Source organism: Astatotilapia calliptera, chromosome 15, assembly GCF_900246225.1.
Source record: "Astatotilapia calliptera chromosome 15, fAstCal1.2, whole genome shotgun sequence".
Lineage (NCBI taxonomy): Eukaryota > Metazoa > Chordata > Actinopteri > Cichliformes > Cichlidae > Astatotilapia > Astatotilapia calliptera.
The window spans coordinates 19,448,697-19,470,319 of NC_039316.1; the positions used below are offsets into that span (position 1 = coordinate 19,448,697).

The following is a 21,623-nucleotide window of genomic DNA, read 5'->3' on the forward strand; positions in this document are numbered from 1 at the left end:
GCTGATGATGTTTAGTGTACAATAAAATGGTAAATGGCCTGTATTTATATAACGCTTTTCTAGTCCCTAAGGACCCCAGCGCGCTTTACATATCCAGTCATCCACCCATTCACACACACACTGGTGATGGCAAGCTACATTGTAGCCACAGCCACCATGGGGCGCACTGACAGAGGCGAGGCTGCCGGACACTGGCGCCACCGGGCCCTCTGACCACCACCAGTAGGCAACGGGTGAAGTGTCTTGCCCAAGGACACAACAACCAAGACTGTCCAAGCCGGGGCTCGAACCGGCAACCTTCCGATTAGGTGACCTCCCAACTCTTGAGCCACAATCGCCCAATAAAAGGTAAAACACTGAGAGAGAAAAACATGTTCATCACTGCTGTTTACATTTCTTCTTTTGTAGTTGATTGCTAGTCTTTATTTCTCATTTTTATCTCTGGTCTTTCTTGTTGAGCTGCAGTAACTGATGTTATGGTCTATATTATAACTTTAATGTTATCTGTAACTATTTTTCTGTTTTTGGGGGTATGACAATAAAACTAAATCAAAAATAGTTAAAAGTATTTCTGATAGATTTTACTGTATCTTTTTTGGCTCTTTCTTTCTCTCTGGTATCTCACACATGTGATCCATGAACCTCAGACCACAGTACAAAACACTATTATTGTCTTCAGCTTAATTTCATGTTCTTTAATCTTCAGTATTAAATCTTTACCCTGCTAATTTAAACAGCTCCTTTTGAACTGAATTCTAAACAGTCTTTTCTAAAAAACACATAAATATATCTCCTGTGATACTAGGTACTATACAATTTCAAATTACACCCATATGGCATAAAAAAATCGGATTAAAGGATGAGCTATGTGGTGAAGAAGGTGTGAATCTTAAAGACAGTTGAGTCGCACACTTGTAGATGTGTCAGAAGATCATCAGGTCATCATGAAACTTTTCGAGCACTGTTGCTGTTGAACCCACATTCTCACTGAAACACTTCCTCTTAACTACTGAGAAAAATTAGAAATAACAGGTATCTGACCACTAACACCTCTCATCTGTGTCCTTGTGACTGGTGCAGTCACCACTGTTAGCAGCTGCTAACAGTGGTGACTGCACCAGTATCTTCATGTTTAACTGTGAGCATTAAAGGTAAAATCATGGTGTGTAAAGAAGTTGAACCTTCACCTGATTCATGTATGCAGACACACATCACCATGGAAACTGTTTTCTAATAATAAACCAAATGTACAGAAGAGCTGCATTAATGTCAACACTTACCTCATCTAACAGTCTTCACACCTTTAACTTCCTCTATTCTGTTATTGATTATTTTCTACTGATGCAGAGCCCCCGGAAAAGGTGACACGGGAGTCTGCAAATTACACTGAATATTAAAGTCAAAAAAATGTAGATATGAAATTAGTGAAAAACTTTAAGAGAAAGGGGGTAGGTAAGGAAACACAAAAGCTAAAAACTGAAATAATTTAGACATGGGAAAACAAAAGGAGTGATGTCACTATGAGGAAGGGAGCAGGAAGTTGATGCTGTGTTCGTCTCTGAGAGCAAGAACAGAGACTGAGAGAGACAGAGAAGCACGATGGCTGCATTCACATGGATTCAAATGTCTTCATTACTGATACTGATGCTTCAGTTTAAAGGTAAGTGTGCATAGAAACACATTCAATTAATAAACTGCATTATTATCACAGGTGTTATTTATTCTTCCTTTAACTGAGACAGTCATGATTAACTTTTTGACTTTATCTGACTCTTGGAAACGAAAGTTGAATCTTAAACTTGTGTTGTATTTAAAATAAACTTCACGTTATAAACATAACACTCATATTCATAACATATTTGATGTTTCACATTTCTCTCTCTTTCTCACAACAGGAACAACTGAGCAACATCAAACTGTCACAGCTGGACGTGGACATGATGTTACTCTGCCTTGTAAAAATCTGATACAAGGTCAGCATAACTGTAACAGTACTTTCTGGCTCTTCAGTGATTCAAGCAGTGCAGTATCACTCTTTGGATTTGGGCAGATTAAGGAAGCCAAACCTGAATCAGACAGACTGAGTCTTTCTGCAAACTGTTCTCTGGTTATAAAGAAGGTCACAGATCAGGATGTTGGTCGTTACATCTGCAGACAGTACAAAACAGCAACAGCACAGCAAGAAGGTCCAGACTCTGAGATTCATCTGTCTGTTATTAACAGTGAGTATTTACATCTTAATGTTTTCAGCTCAAACTGTCCTGTTAGAACAACAAACTGAAACACCACAATAATTATGATCACAGTGATGAAGTTCATTTTTCTATTGTTGCTTTTCTCTTACAATATCTCCATCTTCACCAGTGTGTGTACATGAGAACAATGATAAAACATCTTGAACAGCTCTGTGTTGACATATGAACACTGTAGACTCACAGTTGAGTGTCTGTATGAAGATAAAGAGAACATATCCTCAGACATGAGGCATCATCAAAAATGAGACTTGTTAGACTGTTAAACATCTCACCACCAGTGTTGGTCAAGTTACTTTGAAAAAGTAATTAGTTATAGTTACTAGTTACTTCTTCAAAAAAGTAACTGAGTTACAAGATTCTAAAAGTAATCAATTACTTGAAAAGTAACTATTGCATTACTTAAAAAAAAAAAAAGTTAACCCTCTGAGGTCCAGCTTATAATTGGCCATTTTTAACTACTTTTGATTTTCCCTCTACATTTCACCTTTAAAAACTGTTTAGTTTGCTTTGTTTTGTATCATTCTTTTCAGCACAACCTCATGTGTCGGAATTTACAGTTGTGTTTTAATTTTGACATACTGTATTAACACAATTGATCTAAAATCAGAAAATAAAAAAAATCAGAGTAGAGTAGAAGTTATATTTTTACTGTAACAACCACAAACATGTTTAATGAATCATATTTCATAAATTTAATTAAAATATAAATTGTCAATTTTAAAATCCTATGCACAAGTTTTGCAAACAACAAGTTATTTGCAGCCATTTAGCTTTTACCCCTTTTTTAAATAACCATTTAAAACTATTTACAGAACAATCAGCTGTTCTGCAGTCAATAAGATGTCACACAAATGATTTGTGCCACTCCAAAAATTTCTGTCCATTATAAAGGAGAACATCACAGCCTGATACCTGCAGGTCTGACGGCAGCAGGTGTATCAATCCTGTTCTCTACCTGGAGACAGCAGTGGCCTCATTGTTCTGACACACAACACAAAACTATCCACAACACTACAGACTAACTACACAAGACGACACAACACACTACAAACACACTAAACGTCACAAATCTCTCACTCAAAACTCTCTCTCTCTCTTTTTCTGCTGTCTGTCTTTCCCTCTCTCTCTCCCTCTCTCTTGCCGTCACTTCTAAAACGTTTGTTTTTTGTTTTGTTTTGTTTTGGGGTTTTTTTGGTCATAACCAGAGAGTGCTTTCTAGCGCTGTCCTTAAACAGTAAACGTGACCAAACTATTGAGGAAAAAACGCCTTGTATATATTGTTAATCATGACTCTGGTTTTACGTGGCCTATCAGCACAATTTAAAAACTGGTATATATCACCTTGTTGCTTTGTCATCTTGAAGTAGTCATGTGATTGGCTTATCACGACTACTTTATTCTTCCTCAGTGAAACAGCAGCACTCATGCGATTGTTTTGCCCGTTAGCAACAGGTGTTGTGCCAGAAAGTAGTGAATGCGCGAATCATGAACGAATCGTTCAATACTCGAGAATCACTTTACTGATTCATGAATCATGATTCACAAGCCCAACTGACTCACTGACTCATCCCTGTTGCTGTTAGCAAACTAATTTCATTAGTAGAAATATATCTAACTTATAATTAAAATTGTGGAGAAAAACACAACATCCAGTATCTTAACAAAAAAAATTCTGCTCTGGACTAGAAGAAAAAACCCTGAGTAGAAGCTCACATGAAGACAATAGGTCCTCGGTTCACAGTAGCATCGCTCTGCTAACATGCTAACAGCACATTTGAGCTAATCACCCCTTCCCTCCTGTGCCGAATCGTAGCGTAAGCGAATCACTCAGGACTCACTAACCCCCTCCCTTCCTGTGCTGAATCATAGTGCGAACGAATCATAGCGCGAACGAATCGCTAGCTGTGTCCCAAAACGTCGGCTGCATCCTTCGGAGGACCTGGCCTTCGCGGTCTACGTGGGCCTTTGAAGACCGAGAAGGCCGGAAGTGCGAGGCTGTGAAATGGGACGGTCTAGCCTTCAGACTTGCGTCACCGCTGTGTCGGTGGAGTTTAATAAACTCGGCCGTCTGCTCCTTGCTATCTAAAATATAACAGGACACTGGTGTAAACTCTCGACCGTCTCACACTTCTGTTAAATCAATTTTCTGTTTAACGTTTATTCAGCTGTGTGAAAATCCCAGAGGAACCCACCCAGAGGAACCCACCCGATGGATTAATAAAGTTGTATTTAATCTAATAATCTAATAACTTTGATCTCAGCCAAACCAATTTACTCCGGAACATATAAAACACCGAAAAAAGGCAAACAATTACATTTTTAAGTTATCTGAGTGACTTATTTATCATGTTTAACCTGAGTAGCAAAAAAGCGGGGGTCTGAAAACAATGAAGCCAGGAGTCCGCTGCTCTCGCCGGCTGGAGTGACCACTGAACCCCCCGGCTTGCTATCGAGCAGGTGGGTAACAGACGTCTCCGAAAACGTTGGCACACTTTTGCAAATATACGATGTCTTGGTAAACCAAGCAGATATTTGTAATTTACACAGCTACTTTCTCGCCTGAAAATATTTTAAAAGTTTATTTTGTGACCCAGAAAGATTAATAAGACTAATTTTAAAACTTAATAGCAGCCGCCATTGTTGGCAGCTGAAATTTGGCTGGGCCGCACTATGAATTCTGGGATATGGTGGGCCAAGCAACTTCAAGCAACTTAAAGAAATCCAGACGCTTTTCTTTGCAAGCTCCTTTGACTACGATGACCTGGATGACTGAGAACCTTCACAGACATACGGCCACGAAGGACACTCCCAACCCATCCTTCAAATTCGGGGAAATGAAGGACGCATTTGTCGGCCGCAATTGAAGGAGTCGACGAATTGGGACAGCTTTCGTCGCCTGGCTGTGACGTAATCGGCCTTCAAATGCGGCCTCCGGAGGATGTCCTGCCCAAAACCGGAAGTGACGTCATCTTAGCAGTAGAATATACATGAAAAGAGAAACAAATTAAGTTTGAGTGAAAATATAAATTTTTTGCACTCTCTGGTCAACTGACTCAGTGACTCAAATGACTCAAAAAACCCGATTCACTTTGATGAGTGACTCATTAAAACTTGATTCAGTAAAAAGAATCAAATTTACCATCACCACCAGAAAGTGATTGTCGGGCAGAAAGCGATTGCCGTCCGCGGGAGCGTGCGCAGCTGCTTAAAGCTGTAGTGCCCAGATTACTTACAGCTACTTCAGTGCAACTGATATAAGATGCGGTAAACTGAAGACAGCTTCATCCGTCTGTTTGTTGAAAAATAGTAACGCAACCGCACCGCATTTTCTTGTTAGTAACGGTTATTGCGTTGTAACGATAGAAATAGTAATTAGTTAGATAACTCGTTACTGAAAAAAGTAACGCCGTTAGTTGTAACGCCGTTAGTTGTAACGCCGTTATTCCCATCACTGCTCACCACTGTTCCCTCTCTGTTGTTGTTAACTTACTTTCAAGTCTTTTCTTACTGTCAGTGTCTTTAATGTTGTTATTGTATTTCTTTAGATGAAGATGTGAAAATGACAAAATCAACAACAGTGAAGTTCACCACAAGAACATTACCGACAACAAAATCCATAGCATCAACAGTAACATTAAAAATCGCAAACATATGGACAACAAGAGAAGAAATAAAGAGATCAGAGGAGACACTAGCAACAATCAATCAAGGTCAGGCCTTCACTGTGTGTGTGCAGAAATTCAGTGTGATGTTTTACATGATTTAATAATCCTTCCAGTTCATCTGTGGTTTACTGGAATCCAAAGTTAGAATATTAACTGTTGTCTCTGTGTGGAAATTTTCTATTATTCAGATATAGACACTCACCAAACCAAACAGCAACCCGCTCCAGGTAACTGAAAATCTATAAATGAATCCTCTGTCACACCAGGAAAATGTAAAAAAACAAATTTCCAACTGTTACCAGGCTGCTGAAATTGTAAAATTGTAACCTGTTTTTTATTATTATTATTCAACTGACAGAAATTTGCTCTGTTTTGCAAATATCTAAAACAATTATTTTTATTGTGTTTTTTATTGCCATCTGTTAATATGCACCTTTGCAACAAAAGTGTTCCACCCACAATTTTATTTACTTCTATAAGCCTGTGCCATGAAAATAAATCTAAATGTCAAGCTGAAGGTCGTCAGTGTTTCAAAGCCAGACTGACATGCTCTTCTTCTAATAGTGTTTTGCATAGACCACGATGCCTCTGCAGCTTTTGTGACTAAACTGTCCCTCATAAAGGGCTGCAGACAATATAACTCGTGGGATCACTATGTCTCACAAAACCCAGGAGGGAGGAGGAGAATGATGGTCACAAAACCCAGAATTTATTTGTAAATCTTTATACTTTAGTTTGAAGACAAACTCAACAAAAGTCAAAATATTATTTTATACTAAGTCATTTGATAACAAACAGAACCTGAATGTCGAAAACAAAAAAAAAAACATGTAAGGTTGAAAACTCAAGACCATGACAGAAACTAAAACCGTCACCATCACTGCGTCTTTCAAGACTGAATGTATTTATCTAATTTGAAAACATTTGAATTTTGCAAAGAATGAAAAGTTAAAACCAAAATTGTTTCTGTCTTTTCAGATTTTCTGTATTTGCTGAGATGCATCATCGTGTCTGTGGGTTTAGCAGCTCTCTTAATATCTGCTGTTACAGTCAACATGTGGATAAAATGTAACGGTGAGAAAATTCACAGATGAAACTTTTACACATAAAAAGCTTTGAGTTTAACTGTTTACTGTACTCTTTTTTTTTTAATTTTTTCTTATCAGGAAGCAAAACACAGATGGAGAAAACCACTGTGAGTTTGAACACTCAATAGTCCTCTCTAACTCTATACAGCAAAATCTCTTTGTGGTGTCTGTTCCTGTTTGACACGGTTGCTAAACAAAGAGGTTTTAGTTAGTTTTTCACAGTCTCTGATCGCCTTTTGTTTTGGTGTTTTTTGCAGGCCACAATAAAGGCTCGCTTTTTGTTAAACATTCTCCTGCATCTCTGTGTCTGCATTTGGGTCCACGTTCTCTCCTCTTCAGGCCATCTGCCTCATCAGACGTGACAATATCAGAGAGAATCTAAAGTGTGTTGTGTTGTTTTCCACAGGAGCATAATGATGAGGGTGAAGATGGAGTGAACTATGAAAATATTGGAGACTCTTCTGCTTCTGTCAGACTCCACTGATCAACAACTCAAACATCATCTCATCACATAAATTAGCCCATTGCTGTTGAAAACACTGTGTGTCTGTGTGTGTGACTGGGTCTTTGTCTGAGACTTGCTGAGCCTTGACCACTGTGGGACATGGTTATAGAAGGTGAGGGTTGCTCCTCCCTTCCACTCCCTTCTGGTCATTGCCCATGAGAACAGTCCTGAGCTCATGCTTGGATGGTTCTGGCTCTTAAACGTTCACCATGGGAGCTCTTTCTGGGCCTCCCTTGTCATTCGTTTCTCCTTCTACTTGTGTCAGCACACGGTTGTCATCTGGACGTGTGGGCTTGGGTCTGCAGTAGTCTTGGGGTGGAGGGCCCAACTAAACTATGTGTTTCTCTTTCATATAAACACAGACATGCAAGATTGTGCATTTTTCTGAGGTGCTGTTTGTTTTTTGTATGTTTTTCTTACAGGTGCAACAGGTGGTGATCTGCTGAGTTGAGCTATGTGTGCTGTGTCCTTTTGGTTTTGTCTTCTCTCAATTTTTCTCTGTTTTTCTTTTTTCCCTTTCTCCTCTCTACCCATTCTTACCTCTCCCTACCTGTCAGCTCTGGTATTGATCAATTACACATAAGTTAATGTGAATAACAATGAAAATGAATAAATCAAGTAGAATAAAAAGAAAGACTAAGATAAGAAACCTATACAAAATTCATATAGCTCCTGGCAAGCAAATGTGTTGGTACAACAGAGCATTCAGATCATGTTTCTGATTGTGAATGCTGTTGGACAAGACAGGTTTAAATAAAGGAAACAAAAATTACATTTTGATTTTATCTCATATTTAGCTAAAAACTTTTTCATGTACATTTAGATTTATCTAACAAGTAAAATACCGTACAACAATTATTTATCCTTTATTTAATTATGATAAACTGAATCTTTTGTTTGTTTAAATTTGCTGTTGATGATTTTTATTAAAGGTTACCCACTGAGTTAAAAATGACAGCTTATTCATTGCTGTTTAAATTTTGTGTTATTTGATTGTTAGTCTTCATACTTTATTTTTATTCCTGAGGTTAATTTTAATGGGATTTAATAACAGTAACAGATCTAATGATCCAAATTAAAACTTTTTGCTTTTTTGCTGCACGATAATAAGAATAAATGTAAATATGTTTGTGGACAACTTTGTGTGTTTTTAAACTCTCTCCATCTCACACCTCACACACACCTGATCCCTCCACCACAGACCACAGTACAATCTACCGTCTGTTATTGTCTCCAGTTTGACTTCCTCTTCTTTCATATTCAGTATTTAAACTTTTACTCTGCTGGTTCGAACAGCTCTGTTTGTACTGAACTTGTATTATAACATTTCCAAACATGTGCAAACATCTGCTTTCATTGTTAATATTATTCTTCTGAATTATACTTACACAACATTAAAAAAATAATATGGACCTGCTGTGTGTAGAAACTGCTGTGAATCCTAAAGACAGTTTAGTGTCACGTTCATCGATGTGTTAACCATTTATCTGTCAGAGGTTCATCTGGTCATCATGAAACCTCCAGAGCTCTGCTGCTGTTGTACCCACATTCTCACCAAACACTTCCCCTTCACTTCTCAGAATGATGGACTTCAGAGGTTCAAAGAGGAACAAACAGGTCACAGACCACTAACACATCTGATCTGTGTTCTTATCAAGCTGCTAACAGCGCTCACTGTGGCAGTGTTAGCATGTTTCATTGCAATCATTAAGACTCAGATTCTAGTGTGTAAATAATTTGAGTCTTCACCCTATTTCATGTGTGCAGACAAACATCATCATAAACCTATTTTCTAATAAGAAACACAATGTACAGAAGAGCTGCGTTAATGTAAACACTCACCTCATCTAACAGTCTTCACACATTTAACTTCCTGTGTTCTTTTAATGATCAAGACATTTTAAACTGTTGAACAGTCCTTTAAAGGAAAAACAGGGGAGTTTGCAAAAGAGATTAAGTATAAAAGTTATTAAATGTTAAAAAGGATTCAGCAAATTTGATATCTACATTAAGACAGAGAGACAGATACAGATGAGTTCAGATCTGTATCATACAGATTCAGTAAGAGGAGAGTAAAGGAGTGATGTCACTATGAGGAAGTGAGCAGGAAGTTGACGCTGTATTCATCTCTGAGAGCAAGAACAGAGACTGAGAGAGACAGAGAGGCACGATGGCTGCATTCACATGGATTCAAATGTCTTCATTACTGATGCTGATGCTTCAGTTTAAAGGTAAGTGTGCATAGAAACACATTCAATTAACAAACTGCATTATGATCACAAGTGTTATTTATTCTTCCTTTAACTGAGACAGTCATGATGAACTTTTTGACTTGAGCTGATTCTTGGAAACTAAAGTTGAAACTTGTGTTGTATTTAAAATAAACGTCACATTATAAACATAACACTCATATTCATAACATATTTGATGTTTCACATCTCTCTCTCTCTCTTTTTCTCAACAGGAACAACTGAGCAACATCAAACTGTCACTGCTGGACGTGGACATGATGTTACTCTGCCTTGTAAAAATGTGATACAAGGTCAGCATAACTGTAACAGTACTACCTGGATCTTCAGTGATTCAAGCACCACAGTATCACTCTTTGAGTTTGGGCAGATTAAAGAAGCCAAACCTGAATCAGACAGACTGAGTGTTTCTGCAAACTGTTCTCTGGTTATAAAGAAGGTCACAGATCAGGATGTTGGTCGTTTTACCTGCAGACAGTTCAAAACAGCAACAGGATCACAAGAAGGTCCAGACTTTATGATTCATCTGTCTGTTATTACAGTTTTTCTCGATTGCTTAAACACTATAACCAGGCCTCTAAACTAAAATTTCAAAACCGTAACGCTACTGTTCAAAAAGCTCACCCATTTCCCTGAACTATAAACACTATTCCCTGCTTTGACACATGACTCAAATTTGGTGAACTGTTACTGCAAAACTCTACACACAAATCCCTACATTTTACAGTGCTTACACCATGTAGTCATTTAGAAAGCACTAGCATGCAATAATGTTAACTTAAGTCAGCATAGCTTGAGCTCAATTAGCACACAATTAACCAGGTGGAAACACTAGGAGTCAAAATCTAGCACACACCAATCAGAACCTGCGATAGATAGATAAAAGGGCCAAAGTCAGCTCATTCAGGTTTGAAACAATGGATCCAAAGAGATGCAAAGGAAGAGGACGTGGTGGAGAAAGAGGGCGTGGTGAAGGAGGTGGAGAACGACGGCGACAAGGAAGGGGAAGAGCAAGGGCAAGAAGACAGTCAGTCTCGGATGAAATTCGAGCCACTTTAGTTCACCATGTCCTTGTCCATGGGATGACTATGAGGGAGGCTGGGCAACAAGTACAACCAAATTTGAGTCGCTTCACTGTTGCCTCCATCATCAGAACCTTCAGGGAGGAAAACAGGTAGGTGTACTTGCAGTAAGACTGCTTTGTACAGTAACGTTTAAGTTACTGAACTTATGTGTCTTGAGTTTCAGTATGTTTCCATTATTTGCCTGTAAAATGAATGTGTGACAGTTACAGTAATGAGTGCTTCTATTTTTGTAGGACACAGAGACGACCACCTGGTGGAGGCAGGTTAAGGCTTTTGTCGGAGGAGCAAGAGAGGGAACTTGTAAACATGGTAATTGCAAATAATGTAATCCGCCTGCAAGAGATTCAAAGGAGAGTGATTGAGGATGATCATCTTTTTCGAGGCATAAATGCCATCAACCTCTCCACAATTGACCGAAAGAATCAATTCCGGATGAAACAGGCATACCGAGTCCCTTTCGAACGAAACTCTGACAGAGTGAAAAACCAACGTGTGGAATATGTTCAGGTATGAGTTTTGATACTGTATAAAGTATTGTGTACCATCACAGCATGGCAGTTTATGCTGCCATTTCAGCATTCTTGAACTGTGGTTCAGGGTACCGATTGACTCTACTGTGTTATGTGTTTTGCAGAGAATCTTTGAGATTGAAGGACGGCCTGTTCCCCATGAAATAATCTTTGTGGATGAGGCAGGTTTTAACCTGACCAAAAGAAGGAAAAGGGGGAGGAACATAATTGGCCATCGGGCTATTGTAAATGTCCCTGGTCAGCGTGGGGGGAATGTCACTATGTGCGCAGCCATCAGCCAACGAGGGGTACTCCACCGCCATGCCGTACTAGGACCCTATAACACTATGCTTCTCCTTGCTTTTCTTGATGGTTTAAGACAACATATGTTCCAGCTGGACTACAGGGAACCAGCACAGCCAGAGCAGCCTCACTACGTTGTTGTGTGGGATAACGTCAGCTTCCATCGCGCTGCTCTGGTTCATGACTGGTTTACCAATAACCCAAGGTTTTCTAATATCTTTCTGCCTGCATACTCTCCCTTTCTAAACCCGATAGAGGCGTTATTTTCGGCATGGCGGTGGAAAGTGTATGGCCGAGAACCTTATGTCCGTGTTCACCTCCTTCAGGCCATGGAAGAGGCCTGCCTAGACATATCAGTAGATGCATGCCAGGGGTGGATCAGGCATGCAAGAGGATTTTACCCCCGCTGCCTGGCTGGGGCCAATATAGCCTGTGATGTGGATGAGATTCTCTGGCCTGACCCAGACCAAAGACAAGATGCTGAGGTGGGATAATGTTTCTGGTGTGTGTTGTACTGTATAGTACATGAATGACAATGAGCCACTGTACATACATTGGTTGCGTCTTTTGTGTTTATCATGTGACAAGGGTTTTGAAGGGGAGAACCATAAGCAACCTATTTGTTTTGGAACTATTGTTTTGAATTAATTGTACCAGTGTGCAAAACTCTGTTGTAGTGTGTGTGTTTTTGAGGGCTTGTGTTTGATGTCTGAGGGCAAAGTTTGGTTTTTCAGCAGGAGTGAATAGTTTTGGGTGTAGAGCTTCATTTTGACCTGGAAATAGGATGTTTGGGAAATTGAGTGAGATGTTATGGATTTGTGTTTACTGTTGTGAGGATATGAGGCGTAGTTTCAAGAAATGTGTTTTAGCAATCGAGAAAAACTGTAACAGTGAGTATTTACATCTTAATGTTTTCAGCTCAAACTGTCCTGTTAGAACAACAAACTGAAACACCACAATAATTATGATCACAGTGATGAAGTTCATTTTTCTATTGTTGCTTTTCTCTTACAATATCTCCATCTTCACCAGTGTGTGTACATGAGAACAATGATAAAGCATCTTGAACAGCTCTGTGTTGACATATGAACACTGTAGACTCACAGTTGAGTGTCTGTATGAAGATAAAGAGAACATATCCTCAGACATGAGGCATCATCAAAAATGAGACTTGTTAGACTGTTAAACATCTCACCACTGTTTCCTCTCTGTTGTTGTTCACTTACTTTCAAGTCTTTTCTTACTGTCAGTGTCAAAAACATCATCGACAACAAAATCCACAACATCAACAATTAAAGTAGCCATGAAAATAACAAACATATGGACAACAAGAGAGGAAGTAAAGACATCAGGAGGTAGAAACTGAATCCCTCTTTTTGGTTGTCTGGTTCTTAGACAACAAGTTTACTATGTGTGGAAAAATTCAATGTTTAACATGTTTAATAATCTCTCCAGTTTGGTCAGAGTTTATCATCATTCCTGTGGGTTTAGTAACACTGTTAATCATTGTTGTGGTGATCATCAGATGGAAGAAAATTAAAGGTGAAAACATTCACAGATTAAAGTTTATGATAAGTTGACTCATAAGTAAACTCATCTTTTTTTCTCTTTTCAGAAAACAAAACACAATGTGGCAACAACACGGTGAGTTCAAATTCAGCCATGTCATCTATATCATCATCTATTAACTCTATAGTTTCATACCAGACTGAGCCTATAATTGGAGATTAAATATTGGAATTTCAGGAGTGGGACCATGCCTCCCAACATGTTCCTTCTGGTTCTCATGTATATATATGGGTTCCCCCAGTTCTACAGGCTGCTCGTTCTCATTTACGTGCCCCACCGTCCCTCCCCTTTTCAATTCTTTAACTTCTTTACTTCTGTTTCGTACATTGGGATCTGCCAGCCCTGGCAGCCACCGCCAGTCCCCTTTGAGGCCTTCCCCAAACCACTAAAACGCTGTCAAACCTAAAATGAGGGCGTGGGCCCAGCTAGTGAAATGATTTTCAACGATAAGTTCAGTGACATAAAGGTTCAAAGGTTCAAAGGAAGAAACAAGGACTGAGAAATACATTTAATTCATTGATTAAATATTCTTTAGATTAAATTTGTTGTTTACACTGAGCAGATTTTAAAAATAAAACTGTATTTTTTCAGGGACTGAGCTTAAACCCTGCAGATACTCAGTCTGGTCCAGGATCCAGTCAGGACATGGTGAGATCACACACTACTCCCAGTACAAAGTTAGTTTCAACAGAGAAGAGCAGAAACTGTGATGTGATGAGGACCTGATGCTGAACTTAAACAGATGTGAAACAGACTCATTATAAATCCACATATTACTGAGCAGTCATTGTGTTGTATTCACTGTGCAGGCTGATGCTGATGATGGTGTTTCCTACGTCTCCATCAGTTTCACCAAGAAGTCCAAGAATAAATCCAGGGTAAGAATTTGATATTCATACAGATGGTGTTAGTAATAACTTCACCATTTTCAAAGCTCCTGTCAGGTTATGTCTTTAAGACATTTTTGTATTATTTTCTTAAAGTCCCGTGGTGATCATGATGATGATGATGGTGACACTGTGACCTACAGCACTGTGAAAGCTTCCTCTTCACCTGCTGGAATTTCCCCTGATCCCAACAACCTCTACTCCACCATCAATTACCCAAAGAAATAGGATGTTACTCACGCTAAGTTTTTTAACTAGATAGATAGATAGATAGATAGATAGATAGATAGATAGATAGATAGATAGATAGATAGATAGATAGATAGATAGATAGATAGATAGATAGATAGATAGATAGATAGATAGATAGATAGATAGATTAGTCAAACATCAAGTTATGTGATTATGTTTACTTGAGAATACAAAGACTGCAGGATTACTTTTTCATACCACTGCATGTGCTCATAGATTCAGTGGATTACTTTGAACAAGGTGAACATTATTACGATGAATATTATTACATTAAAATTCACCTTAAGGTTTCTTAAATCGATTTAGGTCATTTACAAAACCGTTTTTAAGTAGAATATAAAAACAAGTAAACAAAAAACTAAACCAACACAAAACACAAAGTTACAAATAGTGTACTAGTGAAAGTAACATGTCTGATTGCACATGCCTACTTTGTGTTAACCAGAATCCTTAAATAGTAGTTAGTATTTCAGGGCTCTGGTGATGTGTCTTACTATGCCGTGCTGACCTGCTTTCCACCTTCATGGTACAGTAAGAAGAATCTGAGCTTTTTAATGCATGCTAAACTTTTTGCTATAAATACACCAACACTGCAGCAGTGCTTTCAATGATATCCTGTGATTATTGGAGTCAATATAGTGAAATAAATGTATGGGTTAAAGTACACTTTGGTCTATGCACAGACAAAGTATGTGATGGAACAGCATGGTTAGCAGGTGACAGCAAATATTCAGACTCACATATGACAGTGTTAGATAAATGAAAATATTCTGCATGTTCATATAAATACATTAATGAAACACTGCACTAAGATTAACATTAAAAACTATCACAGTAGTGATCTCCCTACAACTGTTTAATTCTGGAGCAATTTGCACTAAAAACAGAACTGTGTAAATGTTAGACTTTTCATTAGGCTGACATTTAGTAGTAAGCAGTAAGTGTGAAGTATAAGTAAACTGTTTTCTTTTCCAGTTTCATTAGGAAATTTATGATTAATCGCTGATTGTACACCAAACTTTATGGTTCTTTTCTTAAATTCTTAAGGACAGTAAATTCAAGAAAAAATAACAGCAAACAGACATTTGTCACCAGCTGTCTTCATGAGAAGTTCACAGAAAGAAGAAGTGCATGATATGCATGTGGTCAGCATTAGAGGGTTAAACCTGCACAGCTCTGCATATCCTCACCAAACCACTTCCCCTTCACAAAAAATACATACAAAAAAAGAGACAGGAAAGAAAAGGTTCAATGGGACCACCCATACATTTAATGGGTTTTGTTGGTTGTTTTTGTGCAGTACTCTTTCCTGGCATCGTTGTATTATACTCAATTGTATTTAGCATTTGTATTCTATTTTATTCTATTGTATGTAGTATTTTATTTTATTTTATTTTATTTTATTCTACTATGTACAGTTCTGCACAGTATCTTATTGATATCTCATCCCAGTGGGTTCTTTTTCTTCTAATTTTTCTATGTAACTTTGCACTGTCCACTGCTGTAACAAAACAAATTTCCCACGCGTGGGACTAATAAAGGTTATCTTATCTTATCTTTTTCCTAAATGCTTTAGCACTGGTGACATGTGCTGCACATTCCCTATTTTATCTTTCATGATGGAAAATATCTGCTCTATCTTAGTTATTGAGCTGGGAGAGGACATCAGTGACAGTAACTGATGTTTTATTACATAGTATGTTTTTTTAATTTTATTTTTTGCGGCCTGTCTGAGACCTCAGAGCACAGTATCAGCAAGCATTTAATGTTCTCTCCAGTTATCCTTCCTGTTCTTTCATCTTCAATTTTAAATATTTAATTAATGGTTTGAACAGTTTTGTTTGTACTAACCCTTTTCTAAATAATGCATGAATGGCTCTCCTTACATTTCAGCTGTTATATGATTGGAAATTATACTCAGACAGCATTAAAAACAAGATAAAATGATCTAATATATGTCGAAATGTGTGAAACCTCAACATAGTATATTCTCACGCTCATCAGTGTCTTAACCATCTGTCAGAGGTTCATCTGGTCATCATGAAACCTCCAGAGCTCTGCTGCTGCTGTACCCACATTCTCACCAAAGCACTTCTGCTTCACTTCTCAGAAAACAACATCAACAAAAAATAAAAGACTTTAGAGGTCAACGAGGAACCAACAGGTCTCAAGCTACTAACACATCTCATTTAGTGCTCTTATCAGCAGTCACTGCTGCAGTATTACTGTTTCATTGTGAACAGTTAAATCAAATTCTGAGATTGAATCTTGATCTCTTTTTATGTGTGCAGGAAAACATCATAATGAACCTGTTTTCTAATAATACAGTTTTTTCTGATTGCTTAAGCACATTTTTTGTAACTATTGGCTAATTTTGCAAAACTCTTCACACAAATAAGAAAACCTGTCACCCAATAATCAAAAATTGTAGTTCTCTTGCAAAAGCAAACACAGCTAGATTAACTCTTCACACCTTCGTAAAAATGGTGTTTCCGTATCAAACAGTACACACAAGCCATCATCTACTAAGCACACAATGCGCCAACTGCACACTGATGGTATGAATACAAAACACATCTGGCTTTTGCTTTCTCTGTGCACAAGGTAGGCTATGTCAGTTTGAGCTCATACTTCTGTCATAGATCCATAAGAATAGAGGGATCCAAACTTCAAGTACTGGTGTTTATTCAAACACATCAAAACAAACACAAGTGTTCATTTCCAAGTATAGGATTATTTGCAATCGCCATAATGACTATATGGGTTACTTGGTCTGCAGTGAACATGCTTCCTCTGCCCCCTCCTCGTCTTCCTCTTGCTCCTCCTTGTCCTTGTCGTCCTCTTCATCCTACTTCTTCACCTCCACGTCCTCTTCCTCGGCCTCCTCTTCTTCTCACTCTTTCTGCTCCCTCCATTGTACTCCGCACACACAGCTTACCTGTATTATAGTGCTTAGGCTGATTGCAAAGTGAACGAATTATCTAAGAAAGTTTTCACATGTGAAAGTGTGCCAGACAGTTGGCAAATTAGTGTTAATGATAGCCATACATGTGTATACTTTTGCTAGGAGTGTGTTGGAAATTTGGAAATTGAGTGTTGTGCAGTGAATTGTGCCTACAGTCTTGCAAAGTGTGTGTTACAAAATTGCAAACTGAGTGCAAAGCAGTTTTTGTGCTTTTAGTTTTGCACACTCAGTGAGTGGTTTTGCTATAAGTCTGAATCGTTTTAGAGATTGTGCTACAGGAATCACAGTTAGGGTTTAGGCATTCGGTAAAAACTGTAAACCAAACATACAGGAGACTTGGATTTATGCAACGACTTATCTCACTAACAGTCTTCACACGTTTAACTTCCTCTATTCTATTGTTGGGGGATTCCAGCTTCATCTCCACAACATTACTGGCCTTGCTGGTCAGTTTATTGAGTCTGTTGGCATCTGTGACCCGTCACCTGATGCCTCAGCGTGCAACAGCATAGAGGATGGCACTGAGCATTGTCCGACAGATGTTGTAGGACCTCAGCTGCCTCAGAAAATAGAGACGACTCTGGCCCTTCCTGTAAAGTGCAATGGTGTTTTAAACCTAGTCCAGTTTATTGTTTATGTGTACTCCAAGGTATTTATAGTCCTCCACAATGTCCACATCGACCCCCTGGATTGAAACAGGGGTCAAGGGTTACCTAGTCTTCCTAAAATCCACGATCAGTTCCTTGGTCTTTCCCACGTTGAGCTGCAGATGATTCTGCTCGCACCACGTGACAAAGGAGTCGACCACAGCCCGGTACTCTGTCTCATCATCCCTGCTGATTCATCCAACAACCACAGAGTCATCAGAAAACATCTGAAGATGGCAGGTCTCTGTGCAGTGGCTGAAGTCTGTGGTGTAGAGGGTGAAGAGGAAGGGGTAGAGTACAGTCCCTTGTGGTGCCCCTGTGTTGCTGATGACCTTGTCAGACACACAATGTGGGAGACGCACATATTGTGGTCTTCCTGTCAGGTAATCAACAATCCAGAGGCATCTATCTGCATCGCTGTTAGCTTATCACCCAGGAGGGTTGGCCTGATGGTGTTGAATCCACTGGAAAAGTCAAAAAACGTGACCCTCACAGTGCTCGCCGGCTGGTCCAGATGGGTGTAGACACAATTGAGCAAGTAGTTGATGGCGTCCTCAGATCCAAGGCGGGGCTGATAAGCAAACTGAAGGGGATCCTGATGTGGCCTGACTATGTGTCAGAGCTGGTCCAGGATGAGTCTTTCCAGAGTCTTTCGTCTCTGAGAATGTGTCATTTGTGAACGTGAGAGCAAGAACAGAGACAGAGACAGAGACAGGCAGTGAGGATGTGCTTTTAACTTTTTGACTTTAGGTGATTCTTGGAAACTAAAGTTGAAATTTAAATGTGTTGTATTCAAAATAAACTTCACATTATAAACATAACACTCATATTCATAACATTTGATGCTTCACATTTCTCTTTTTTTCTCAACTGAGGAACATCCAACTGTTCTTGAATCTTCAGTGATACAGTCAGCTCAGTAGCACTCTTTGAACGTGGGCAGATTAAAGAAGTTAAACCTGAATCTAACAGACTGAGTCTTTCTGCAGACTGTTCTCTGGTTATACAGAAGGTCACAGATCAGGACGTTGGTTGTATTCACAGATTAAAGTGGATCATAAATAGAAATAGAAATTATGATGCTGTCCCAGCATGGTATCCACCCATGGGCAGGGCCTACAGCCTCCCTCACCTGGAGCTGATTCAGGCAACTAGGTTGGAGATTTAAGCTGCTCGCTGACACTGCTTCCTCGCCAGTTTGTCAACTACCCTATGTTGGTAACCAGGCCTCACACTTCATGCCAGTAAGTCTCAAGTGCTTTGCTTACTTGTGATCTTGTGTTCTAGTTGCTCCCGGGTATTCCACAACGCTGAACAACTCATCCTGGAAATCCGGTTCACCTGCCTGCCCTCCTGCCCTTACACTACCACGGAACCTTCCCCGCTCAGGACAGCTGACACACACCACCAAACCCACCCGGACCGCACCCCCTCTCCTTCAACACTTACATCAGCCACCTGCACATTAAGATGAAGATTTTCATAGTTCCCACCCTCTCCAGAACTCCTCATTGGCTAAGATTTTAACACTGCTCTCCTCTCTTCCATATCGTACCTAATCACCAGCCCAGCTCCCGTTGCTTTCTTGGACCTGCCACCTTGCTTTATTCCTCTCTCCTAGCCAAGACCCCACACCCCATTTGTCAAGCCTTAAGCCATTGTAAATATCATCCTTGTGCTAGTTAATAAAATTTTTAAAACCTTTCCTCAGCCTCCGCTTTGAGTTCTCTGCACATGGGTTTGGTTTTGGTACTCGGCCTCCGGGCCTTTTTGTGACAATATACCTGTATGTGCACTGTAAATATGATCTTGAATGATAGTTTACAGTAGTTTATTATGTGTCTTGTTTGATGCCCGTATTCATTATTATGAACAAAATGTTGAGTATTTTGGACTTTAGTAGTTGTTATAGTTTAGTCTCAGTTTTACTGTTGAATTTGTTCCCTTAGAGTTTCCTGTCATAGCTTTTTGTGCCAATTTTCTTATGCGAAGTTCATTCATGTGTCTGTTCCCACCTTTAGTTATGGTTCTCACTTCACTGTTTTATTGTCTTTGTGTTTAGTTTTACTAATCAAATTGTCTTTGATTATTTTCACCTACATCTCATCATCCAACTGCATCCACTTCCTGTAATCATGGTACCCTCATTTATAAGCATATAAGTCTTTATAAGTCTTTCCTTCAGTCTTTGTCTCAGTGTCTCTTATCCTGCCTGGGATTACTCAGTTGGTTTTGAACTCTGTTTATTCGTTTCGTGAACTTTGTATTATGGACATTTTATCAGTGGAAATAAAGGCTTTTTAATGAGTCAGTCAGTCTTTTGTGTTCATTTTAGTCTGGAAACATGAACATAATTACTTTCTCTTCAGGTAAATGCAAATTCAGTGACTGCTAAAAGTACTAAAGGGTGTGTGTGTGTGTGTGTGGGGGGGGGGGGGGGTATTTTGAGTACACCTGAAAACAGCCACAGTTGGACTGAAACTTATTGGAGAGAAGCTGCTTCTAGTTTAGTTCAGTAAGTGTCATCTACAGATTTCTGTCCACTGATATGAGGTTTAGTAGATGTGTACTCATTTAATCTATTTAAAAGGTTTTTAAATCATTATTTTAAAAGAAACAGGAAATGACAGCATTGTTGTCAGGTGACATATTAAATGCACAAACCAACACATGACACTCCAATAAAATAGCACTTCACTACCTTAGGATTAATAGAAACTCATTCAAAACCATGACAGTAGTGATCTCCCCACAATGATGGTTTAATTGTGGAGATATTACTACTAAATATCAGAAACATGTATTTTGTTAGATCTTCGACTAGGCTGACCCCAGTACTGAACACCTTGTGTAGTAAAGTGTAGTATAACTAAACTGTTTTCTTTTCCGGGCGCATTAGGAGACTGAGCTATAACAAACTGTTATTGTTCTTTTTTCCTAGTTTTTGCTGGGATGGACAACAAGGGCAAATAAACATTTGTTACCATCTGCCTTCATGAGAATTACACACAAGGGTTCATTACTCAAAGCTTTTCAACACAGTGCTCTTTGGCGCCATGTTGTGGACAAAAGCATGAAAAGCAGCTTGAATCTACAACTTGATATGAACTGCTTGATAGCGACTGCAGAGCTGAGTTTACAGCTTCTGTTTAATATCATGTGACAGTTCTGTGTGATATTGGGCTACCACTGTGGTGCTTTGAACGTGTATTTTTTGTGGGGGGAGGAGGGGAGAACAATGTTATGTCTGTTTGATTAATAAATTTTAATAATTTTAATAAATTTTTGATGAACAAACTTTCTTTGTTTGAACACGAGCCATCGTGTGTTCTCCCTTTGTTTGACATCTTGACATTTGAAAACATAACTGACAAAACAATCTTTATAATAATAAAAAAACACTCTTATAGTAGTTTGGGAGTATGCTTGTGCTGTGAGGTCCATGTGACTGCGTGGGTATGTAGCCTCTCCTTAGCTCTGGATTTAACCACCTTCTCTCTGTTTCAGTTGACTCTTGCTAAGTTCTCCATGTCACCTGTCTCATTTCACTGTGTTCAATAAAGTTTTGTTAAAGTCATCATCTTTCTGTCCATTTAGTCTGCTTTTGGGTCTACTACTGAATGAAAAATGACCTCATAGTGCCG

General features: G+C 38.9%; 1 protein-coding gene across 1 annotated transcript; it reads left to right on the top strand.

Moving 5' to 3' along the window:
• The first annotated feature begins 859 nt into the window (after window positions 1–859).
• On the top strand, window positions 860–8,354 carry LOC113037565 (uncharacterized). The gene is made up of 8 exons (XM_026194803.1): window positions 860–880; window positions 1,896–1,955; window positions 2,051–2,222; window positions 5,801–5,965; window positions 6,109–6,147; window positions 6,899–6,994; window positions 7,087–7,115; window positions 7,415–8,354. Exons 1-8 carry the CDS (start codon window positions 860–862, stop codon window positions 7,490–7,492), a joined length of 660 nt encoding a protein of 219 aa, XP_026050588.1. The 3' UTR covers window positions 7,493–8,354.
• The last annotated feature ends 13,269 nt before the right edge of the window (window positions 8,355–21,623 follow it).

Coding starts and splice junctions, on each gene's coding strand:
- LOC113037565 (XM_026194803.1), top strand. CDS start 860: ATGAGCTATGTGGTGAAGAAG. Junction 1,956..2,050: donor ACATGATGTTACTCTGCCTT/GTAAAAATCTGA, acceptor GGATTTGGGCAG/ATTAAGGAAGCCAAACCTGA. Junction 5,966..6,108: donor ACTAGCAACAATCAATCAAG/GTCAGGCCTTCA, acceptor TCTATTATTCAG/ATATAGACACTCACCAAACC.